Below are 11,513 nucleotides of genomic sequence, written 5' to 3'. Positions count from 1 at the left end.
AGACAATTTACAACTGATCATCATCGATGTACCAACCAGTTTGTTGTCTTTTATGCGAAAGGTCTTCAAGACCTCTTTGACATACTTGGACTGAGTGATAAAGATACCATCTTTCATTTATTGAATTTTTAGTCCAATGAATAACTTGATCTCTTTGATTAGTGACATCTCAAATTCCTTCTTCATTTCATCGGCAAATGTATGGCTCATCTTATCATCTCCACCAAAAATTATGTCATCAACAAACACTTCACAGATCAGAATTTGATCTCCTTCTGACTTCAGATAGATATTGCTATCTTCACTTGTTCTTTTAAATCCAATCTTCGTAAGGTTGGAGTCTAAATGTTCATACCATGCTCTAGGTGCTTTCTTCAATCCATACAAGGCTTTATGTAGCCTACACACCATATCACTATCTTCTATTAGGGAAAACCCATCTGGTTGCTCTATATACACTTCTTCAAGTATTCCATTCAGAAATGCAGATTTTACATCCATCTGATACACTTTGAATCCCTTGAAGGCTGCATATGCAAGTAGCATTCAAACTCCTTCCAATATAGCTATCGGAGCAAAGGTTTCTCCATAGTCTTCTCCTTCTTCTTGAGCATATCCCTTACATACCAATCTTGCTTTGTTTCTTTCCACTGTGCCATCTTCATTCAGCTTGTTTCTGAAAACCCATTTGGTGCCAATAACATTTTTGTGCTCAAGTCTGGGAACCAAAGACCATGTACCATTCTTTTCTATCTGGTCACGTTCTTCTTCCATAGCCTTAATCCAGTCTTCATCTTTGTGTGCCTCTTTAAATGTTTTGGGCTCAAATTCAGAAATCATGCAAGGATTCTCTCTGACGTTTCTTGTTGTAAGTATTCCTGCATCCTTATCTGATTCCTCTAGCTTTTCCTCTTCATCCTCATCTTCATCTTCATCTACCACAGCATCTACTGGTGTAGGAGCATTGTTGATTGTACTTGGTTGTTTTGCAACCAGTTCCCAGAAGGTTACACTTGATTCATCTACCCCTCACTCACTGTTGGTTTCCTCAGGTTTCTTAGAGGTTTCATCAACTCTAACATTGATACTTTCAACAATTTTTTGAGTCCTATTGTTAAAACACTTGAGATCTTTGCTCTTGGTGGAATACCCTAGGAATATTCCCTCATCACATTTTGCATCAAACTTGCTCTGGTGTTCACTTCTCTTGATATAACACTTGCTACAAAATACTCTAAAGTAGCTTACTACTAGAGTCTTACCAATCCAATACTCATAAGGAGTTTTATCCTTACCTTTCTTGATGAGTACCCGGTTCAGAATGTAGACTACAGTGCTCACTGCTTCTCTCTGAAAAGTGTGAGCAACCTTCCCTTGAATCAGCATCGTTCTAGTTGCTTCAACTATAGTCTGGTTGTTCCTTTCTGCTAGGCCATTTTGTTGTGGAGTCCAGGGGGCAGACAATTTCCTCTTGATGTCGTTATCTTCATAGTACTTATTGAATTCACTAGAAGTGAATTCACCTCCTTGTTTTGTTCTAAGGCATTGTATCCTCTTACCGCTTTCCTTTTCAACTAGTGCTCTAAAGGCTTTAAACTTTCCAAAAGATTCAAACTTGTCTTTCAAGAATGTGACCCACATCATTCTTGAGCAATCACCAGTGAGAATCATAAATTACCTATCTCCCTGAACACTCCTAGTTTTGATAGGACCACACAAATCAATATGCACAAGATCAAGTAAATTATCTACTATGAAAGATTTACCTTTGAAGGTTGAGGAAGACATTTTCCCCAGTTGACATTCTCTGCACAAAGGATTCTCTGGTTTGTTCAGCACAGGCAATCCTCTAACTTCCTTGATCTTACTAGCCTTCACAATATTATCAAAATTTACATGGCAGAGTCTTCTATGCCATATCCAACTGTCATCAAACTTAGCCATTAGAGATTCACTGATATTTGTATTTAATTAAAATAAGTTATCTCTAGTCTGCATACCAGAGGCCATCAGTTCACCACTCTTTCCTTTTATTTTGCACACTCCACCTTTGAATTCCTGAGTGAGTCCTTTATCATTCAGCTGGGCAACACTCAAAAGGTTATGTCTGAGACCTTCTACCCAATACACATTATCAGCACTACTTTTTCCATTAAGAGAGATGGACCCTTTGCCTTTTACCATACATGGTGCATCATTACCAAATTGGACTACACCTCCATCATACTCTTCCAGTGACAGAAAAGTTTTCCGGTCACCAGTCATGTGGTGAGAACATCCACTATCAATAATCCACTCATTAGAATTATTAAAGCAGGAGACAAGAGCCTTCTTGTCTAGCACATCTTCCTTAATGGCTACAAACACTATGTCTTCGCTTTCTTCATCTTCTGATTCATCATCAGTGACACCTTCATCGACTGCAACAAGACAGTTTCTCCTATTTCCTCCTTTGAAATTTTTAAACTTCTCTGGTTTGTCCTTAATATCACTATTAGGACAATTGAAAGCAATGTGTCCTATCCTATTGCAAGAAAAACATTTCAAAGGGAGCTTACCTCTATATTTTCCAGTTCCCTTAGGAAGTCTCTTGGCAAGAAGAGCTTCAAATTCCATTAGGATCTCCTCATCATCCATATCTCTATTTTGTCTAGGTTCATATCTGGTACTAGCTTCTTTTCCCTTTCTAGATAGTGCAGCAGATGCTCTAAAGGCTGATTTAGTCTTCTGAACACTGTCATCATAACTATTTAGATCATATGCGGTCAACTTAGCAATTATGGACTCTAGGGATACCTTTGTCTTGTCAATAGATCTCAACTCCTGAATAGTGGCAACCGTTATTGCATAGACTGGTAATAAGGATCTCAAAACCTTGCTAACAATGGTGGGATCATCCATTGTACCTCCTGCACTCTTGATGTCTCCAACAACAGTTTTAATTCTTATCCCATATTGTTGAATGGTCTCTCCTTCAACCATCCGCATGTCTTCAAATTTTCCTTTAAAGCTTTCTTCCTTAGCGTGCTTCACATGCTCATCACCACCATAGATAGTCTCCAAAGTATCCCATACATCTTTGGGATTGTCTCTATCCTGAACATCTATAAACTCAATATCAGATAGACTGCTGATGAGAGCTTCCATGACTTACCCATTCTCCTAAATTTTTCTTCTTTGATCATCAGTGAGAGTACTGGTAGGGACAACATAAGTATCACATGCTCTCCACCATTTACTAAGATTTTGCACATTCCCGAGGTAGATAGAATCAATCTCTTCATGCAAGATCCTCAAGGAAATGTGATCTAATATTCATTTCAATGCTAACTCATCATAGGATGTCGTCGATCAAATCACACAGACTTGGAATGCATCAACCAGAAACCTTGAAGCTGAGACTACCAACCAGTAGTCATATCAAGTGAAACCCTGATACAAACTTTGCATATACCGGTTCACTTGCCAGTTTACTTACTTCAACATACCGGTTCACACTTCATCATACCGATTCACTTATACCGATTCACACTTCATCATATTGACATCAATGACAACATACACTATCATCATGTCATCAAACTCTGCATCTATGCCAACACAAACATCCAACAACATACCGGTTGGCACTTCTACATTAGCTCACTTGCCAGTTGGCAACAATGCACTTCCAACATATCACTTACCGTTTGTTATCCAATACCAGTCTCCAGTCCTTATGTCTTCAACACAAGCCAATACTAACTTATGTACCGGTGACTCCAATGATCATTATGCTAGATGGCATTCTCTTCCTTCCTGGTGACCTGCTATGCTAGTTGACATCAATGACACTATTTTTGGTATGCATCAATGACAAAACTACTCATCAATCTCCCATACCAATTGACATCAATGACAACACAATGCCAACAATTTTGTTATGATTTCTTGCCTTTAAAGCTTTCTAGTTAAAAGATCTACCTTATTTACTTTCTAGTTAAAAACATACGTAGAATCTATTCTTTGTATATTATTAGAAGGTAGTCACACCTTGTAAAATAATTAGAGAGTGGATGTAAAACATCATTAACATTTGTCTCAATCATTAATTTTTAGTTGTCACTTCCATGGGTGAAAGAATATAGAGTTAGGTGGCAAATCTGTCAAACAACAACAATCAATATTAAGGTTTTTTTTTCTTGGAAGAGATGAAAAAGGATTTTCACAAGGAGATAGCATGGGAAGAGGAAGGCTTATCATCCTTTAAGGCAATTTTTTCCTTTGAAATACATGGTAGTGGGGGGTCTTGACTTTGGTGAAGGGAATTATGGGTCAAGGCAAGGTTAGTGATAGGAATGTTCTATAAACAATAGTTAAAAATTGTATAAATAAGACCCTTGTGTAACAAAGGATAAATCCCTTTAGCAACACATTTTTTTATGAAAGAGAAAAGGAAAAACAAGTAACTTAAAGGGTTTGTGGTGACTTAAGTGATTTAGGAGAGAGTAGTGGTAGCCATAGACTATAGAAAATCTCCCCTCCAAAGTGAAATATTTTATTAAGTAATAACTTATATCTCCCCATGGCAGCAACACCTTTTCTCTACTAAATCCATATTGGTGCCTTTTCAGTCTCTCTCCATCTTCCAAAAAAAAGAAAAATGTAATCCTCATATGCTTTTTCTTGGCTTAATTGAGGGACTTTCTCATGCTATTCATGAATAACAACATATAGATATTCGTCACTATCTTTCATAATTTTGAACAAGGGATTTTTTCCCCTATCAAAAAATCCCAAACTTGGGTATTTTTTTTACGAGAGTCATACAAAGTGGGCTCAACTCATAACCTCTGGCTTCCCATGATTGAAATTATTGTGTACCTAAAACCAAAACACTCAACACTACCAGAACCTAGAGCAAGAAAAACTAATCTTTTAGTAGATAGTTCTAGAAACTAATTGAAATAAAATCTTGTGGCTGACCAAAATCCCCTTTCTATCTAACACACAAGAAAAAACATAAAGTTAATTCTCTTTCTTCTCTCCATAGTTTCTTTATTTCTTTATAAACAATAATTATTGCAGGGAGTCCTTCTACAAGGTGTACTCATACACTTTTCTATTGTGAATAAAGATATTAATTTTATAAATCTCCCAGGGATATATATTACTATCAATTTGGCAATCATTACCCAAATATTCTTCATAAAGTTTAGAGATGTCATGGCATTGCCAAGTCACCAAATCCTTTCTTTTCCACCTCAGCTCTAGAAAGTTATTCACATTTCACACAAGAATAACAATAAATACTAATTTAAATATTTCATTTTTATGCATAATTAATCAACCCTTCATATCTATTATTGTTTAAAATATATCCTTGATGACATGATGAGGGATTTCCAATATTTAAACTTAAATATTTCATTAGAAAATGTATCCACGACTTTATTTCCCTCTCTATAGGTGTGGGTAGCTTCCCAATTTTGAGAACAACTCTATAATATGCTTACTATCCTCCATATAATTTTTTATTTTCCATGACAAGGAAGCTTTTGACCCTAGAACATTTATTAAATTTTTTTAATCCCCCTTCAATAGAGACATTATTAAACCAATGGATGAAGTTTCCTTTAAGACCCTACCAAAAGACGATAGCTTCCATTTCATAGCTTCCATTTCATTGTTAGTTTTTGACCCAAATATTCAATCATATTCCTTCTATCTGTCTCCCCTTAGAATCCCTTATAATTCCCACAGTCATTGCCACACCAGCTTTTGTCTTGCTACACTTGTCAAAATTTAACTTAACCCAATATTCACCTAGCCTTCTCCATCATACATGGCTTTCTCTTATTAGGTAGAGTAGTTGATGATTGTAGTTAAATTTTCTTTTCATGACAATAATTATTGTTGTAATATACATTTATTTTATTTTACTTTTTATTGTATTGAGAAACCTTAACCTAAAATATGCAACCATTATCAAAAAAAATCTAGTTACTTTAAATTTAACAATTAAAAAATGATATCTAATAGTAATTGGAAGGGGAAAACTATGTATTTTAAAGAAAGTGTGAAAGGTTTGGATTTTATTTGTGGTTACAACCTTGTTAATTATAGTTAGCACAAGCTTTCTATATAGACTCAAAGACTTGTAACTAAATCTTTAGAAAAATTGGGTAAGATTATAGAGAGGGATTTGTTTATTAATTTGTTCAAAATCACTATTTTGCAAACAATCTAAAGACTAGGAATTTATTTATATCCTTTGAGAATCAAAATCCTAATAGATGATACATAGAAAACATATGAAAATATGAGAAACAAAATAGGGCATGGGTATTAGAAACACTACATACCTTCTCTTTCTATGAACACACCACACACAAATTAAACCCACTACTTAGAATGTAGTTCAAGATAAGATTGTATATATCTTATCTCAATGGAAAAATTTGTACATATGATGGATTATAGTCAACAAATTATTGTAGATTGTCAAATTGTAGAAAGAAGTAACTTTCAATTAAATTATTTTGCCACCATGTCATATCTATAACATTATTAATTGTCATTTGAAACATTAATAGAGTCGGCAATTTTTGCAATGGCCATTTTCAAAATAAATCAATAAAAAATACACAAAAGTTTAAAATGTATGACATGTACAATAGTGATCATGTCATTCAAACCATTAATAGAGTGGACACATGATTTAATGAATTAGATCCTTAAGATATCATTTTTTTAAAAGAAGAATTTTTTTTCTTTTACATTCATTATATCCAATATATAAATAAATAATATTTTACAATTATTTGAAATAGAAAATTAAATACAAGCTATAAGATTTTTGTTCAATTTTTTTTTAATTATATATTTGATTAACTGAACCAATGAAAAAAAGGAATGTTTGGTCTGTGCCTCATAAGTTGTTTAATGTCTTACTTTTGTTATGGGGCCTTTCAGTTTTAATATTCCTTGTTGTATTAACTGTTGATTAAGACTTCATGGAACTTTTATAATGTAAAGGGTTTCAGTCCCTTCAAAACCTGTTTTTGTCTTAATAAAAAACTAATAACATTAGAACTGAAAATTAAACTTCTAATTTAAAACACTAAGAAAAATATGAGATTTCCTATCAAATATTAAAACTTTAAAAACGTCTTAATGTGAATGAGTGTATGAGAACCACCCCGAATTTTGTATGCTTTACCAGTGCACAGTTTATCCACTTGGATGTGAGACTGCTACTTTTTCACTCAAAGTAATATATGGACGGGAAAATGGTAGATGTGGGACGGCTACTTTTCCACTTACAAAGTAATGCATGGAAGATGGTAGATGCGATTGTGTCGATGTGAGACCACCGCACTCCCACTTGTTCAATAATACATCGAATACGATACTAAATACTGTGTGAATGTGAGACCAATACACTTCCACTCATTCAATCGTACATAGAAATGACAAAACTATCATGATCGACTGACTCTTTGATTCATTCAATAATACTGAGAAGATGTCTGATTGTGCAAGTATGAAAACACTACATTTCAACTTGTTCAATAATAGTAATTGTGTGAATGTGAAAGTAAATGTCTACTTTTCGAATCCTCCAATAATAAACGGCACGCCCATTATCACAACGATGTTTAAGCGAACCAAGGGATGTATTTAGTCATCATATTCCCTGTTCTCTGATCAGCTCTTTTAATTGAAAGCGAAGATATATGCACTTTAGTTTGCGGAAGACATGGAAGCTACGCTTGCATATAGCAGAGTTGCCCTTACAGTCATAACAATATCATGGGGCCTCTTATGTTTCATCGCTTATCCTGCAATTGCGTGCCCCCTCACTGAAAGAAATCTTCTCCTGGACTTCAAGGAAGCAGTTGTAGATGAGGAGAGAAAGCTAAGTTCCTGGCACGGATTGAATTGCTGCACATGGAGTGGGGTTGGTTGTAACTTCGGCACAGGCCATGTTTCTTTACTCGATTTGAGTGGATACGAGTTGGAGGGTTACATCCATTCATCGTTGTTCGAACTTGCAGAGTTAGAGCACCTCGATCTCAGTGAGAACTACTTCAAAGGTACATTCGCTCCACATATTGGAATGTTAAAGAAACTCACTTTTCTTAATTTGTTTGATGCTGGCGATGTAAATGAATTCTATGTAAGTGAATTTAATGTGAGTTTGGAAAGCTTATCAAATCTGGTAAGCTTGGAAAATCTGTGTCTGGATGGAGTAAACATCTCTGTAAGCAAAGGGTGGGGTGAAGCTGTTGGCAATCTACACAACCTTCAACAACTCAGCATGTCTGACTGTGGGCTTAGCGGACCAATTCCCAATTTCCTGCTCAACCTCACTTCTCTCCTTCATCTCCGTCTTTCACAGAATTCTTTGTCAGCGCAAATACCTGCTTGGTTTGAAAATGTGACTGCCCACTTGGTGTCACTTGATCTCTCCGACAATTACAATCTTGGAGGAGATATTTCTTTCATAGGGCAACATATTTCTCCGTCACTGACTAGCATTATTCTTTCACGGACAGCTGTGGAGGGCGAAATTCCATCTGCTATAGGGAATATGTCATCCTTGGAGATTCTTCGTCTGTTCAATACTAGTATTGAAGGTAAAATTCCTCTGTCCATCGCGAATCTCTCTAAACTTGTTTGTTTGGATCTGTTCTACAACAAGTTAACGGGGTCAATCCCACCTTCGTTGGGAACACTTTCTTCCCTTTCATATCTTGACCTCAGGCACAATCAATTCGATGGCCCAATTCCACACACAGTTTCAGATCTTGTTAGCATAAAACACCTTTGGCTGAACTCCAATAGTTTAAGTGGCTCCATTTCCCTTTCTCTCTTCGATAATCTCACTAGACTTGAATATCTGTTCCTTTCCGATAATCACCTAACTGTGACTAGTGATTCAACATGGCTTCCACAGTTTAAAAACCTCAGGGCTCTGCGACTATCTTCCTGCAAGTTAGAAAGAATTCCACCGTTTCTAGTGACCCAATATGACTTGATAGAGCTGGATCTGTCTGCTAACAGCATCGCAACAAATATTCCATCATGGATATGGGACTTGACCAGTCTTTATTATTTGAACCTTAGTTGCAACCAATTAACAGGTTCGCTGCCGTCTGGTCTAACATTCATGAATCTTTCGTATCTCGATCTGCACAGTAACAGCTTAGAAGGTCCTCTTCCTCTTCCTCCTGATGCTCACCTGTTGGATCTGTCGGTTAATCATTTTAATGGTTCTATTCCTGCTGATTGGGGTGCATACCTTTCAAATATGTGGTTTTTATCCTTGTCGGGGAACAATCTCAGTGGAGCCATTCCAGATTACATTTGCCCTTCAGATTTGCAAGTTCTTGACCTCTCAAGTAATATGCTGAGCAGCATTCCTCCTCATTTGACAAGGAAATGTTCTGTTCTCAGTGTTCTAGATTTGGCGCAGAATCATCTGGAAGGTAAAATTCCAGCAGAATGGAGAAACCTGAAACAGCTTAATACATTGAAGCTTGCTGGTAATCAGTTGAGAGGAGTTCTTCCGTCTTCGCTTTCAAAATGCCGCTCTCTGCAAGTATTGGATTTGGGAAATAATAATTTACAAGGCACAATCCCCCATTGGATTGGAAAGCTATCACAACTGCATGTGTTGGTGTTAAGGTCCAATCATTTCCATGGCAGTGTCCCACACCAGGTGATTCACCTTCCAAATCTTCAAATTCTGGACCTTTCACACAACCACCTTTCAGGACCTATCCCAAGCAACCTTACAAACTTGCTTGCAATGGTCAATGCATCACAGAGTAATCCAAACCATTTGGAAAAGCATACTAACGATAATACAATATATACAAATAAAATTGCAATTTCCTGGAAAGGTGCCGATGCTGAGTTTGTGAAAGTTCTTTTCATTCTTAAATGTATTGATCTTTCAAACAACAATTTATCGGGGAATATTCCTCTCACAATGGGATCCCTTAAGGGCTTGATAGCCCTTAATATTTCAAGAAATCATCTCAGTGGCCAAATCCCGAAGACACTGGGAGGCATGGATCAGCTAGAGTCTCTGGACCTCTCACTAAACAGGCTGAATGGCGAAATTCCGTTAGAACTTCAGTTGCTGAGTTATTTGCAGTTCTTGAATCTATCTTACAACATGCTTGATGGAAAAGTACCCCACGGGGGGCAGTTTCTAACCTTTGGGGAGTCGTCCTACTTAGGCAATCCTAAGCTAAGTGGGATTCTATTTACCAATACAAGAGTCTGCAACAACTCTTCTGGCTATGACAACTGCACAAGTATTGATACAATTGGTAAAGTAGAGAATTCAGATGGTGAAATGAAAGGGTGGGGGATCGGACTTGGATTGAGTTATGGTTTGGGATTCTCTATTGTGATTGGAATATTGACTTTCAATAAGAGGGTGAGAGGGAGAGTCTTCAATTTGTATGATGATGCAATTTTAGCTGTTGATCGGTGTATAACAGGGAATAAGTTCAAGTAGATACCATTATACATAGGGTTGGTTTAGTATACATGGACAAAGTTTTCTGTTAGTATACGACCACTGCAACTTTGTAAGCATGAGGGAAGCTAGAAATTGCTTGTGCTACTGATGCCGTCAATATTTTAATGCGTAATATATGTGCTTGTTACAGTTTTTGTTTTTAGAAATTAATGTGATGTGTAAAATGTAATTTAAGGGATAAACTTATATATTTATAAGTTTTTTAAATTAAATTTATTATTTAAATATATAACTATAATATATAATTTTTTGAATATTAATTGATCTTTATTATTTTAAATTTACTAATTATATATATTTTTTACTTAAAAATATGGTATATGATAAGATCAATTTTTGGATTAGATCAGGGAGTTCAATTCAATTTATCTATTTCAAAATTTAAATTTTTATTTGTTGCTGACCTTTTTTTTTTACAATCTAAATGTTTTTATGGTATAATGGCCAAACCAATTGAATTAGAATACTACTTGTTCTTATATAACTATTGTGTTCTTATAAAAAAGAAGTACCAACTTCCAACCTAAAAATAGACACAAAGTCTGATGGGAGTGGTACTGTGTGCTAGGGTTTTAGAGGGGGTTGGTGATTCAGAAGAGGGCAAAGATGATGATGGGGAAGTAGATGATGAGGAGTTTGCCTTGGTTGTGGTGGATGCTAGCTTGGGTTAGGTTTTTTTTTGCCCGGTTCGGTGTTTTCTTTGCTCTAGTAGGTGTGTTTGGTGTCTTCCTTTGCATGATTGGGGTTGTTGTGTCATGGTTTGGGCTATGGATGAACACCTTTGTGCCATGGACCTTTGTTTTGGGGTTTTGTTCCTTTGACGTGTTTTTGTGTGTCTCATTCATGGGTAGTCGACGGTTACAGGCTATGTTGGAATGGTGGTTGGGCCTGTTTGTTTTTGGGGCAACAAATGCTCATTGGTCCAACTTTGTCTTCGCAGGTTCGTTGGCTGCTCGTTGCCCTCCTACTCTAG

At 36.2% G+C, this 11,513-nt stretch overlaps 1 protein-coding gene across 1 annotated transcript; it reads left to right on the top strand.

Moving 5' to 3' along the window:
* The first annotated feature begins 7,741 nt into the window (after positions 1-7,741).
* LOC131857847 (receptor-like protein 53) lies at positions 7,742-10,516 on the top strand. Its single transcript, XM_059210603.1, has one exon. It carries the CDS (start codon positions 7,742-7,744, stop codon positions 10,514-10,516), a length of 2,775 nt encoding a protein of 924 aa, XP_059066586.1.
* The last annotated feature ends 997 nt before the right edge of the window (positions 10,517-11,513 follow it).

Source organism: Cryptomeria japonica, chromosome 8 (genome assembly GCF_030272615.1).
Source record: "Cryptomeria japonica chromosome 8, Sugi_1.0, whole genome shotgun sequence".
NCBI lineage: Eukaryota > Viridiplantae > Streptophyta > Pinopsida > Cupressales > Cupressaceae > Cryptomeria > Cryptomeria japonica.
The sequence above is the reverse complement of the archived record's forward strand: the minus strand, read 5'-3'. Positions and strand labels throughout refer to the sequence as shown.

Bases quoted from the DNA above. Each gene is read 5' to 3' on its own strand.
- LOC131857847 (XM_059210603.1), top strand. From the start codon at position 7,742: ATGGAAGCTACGCTTGCATATAGCAGAGTTGCCCTTACAGTCATAACA.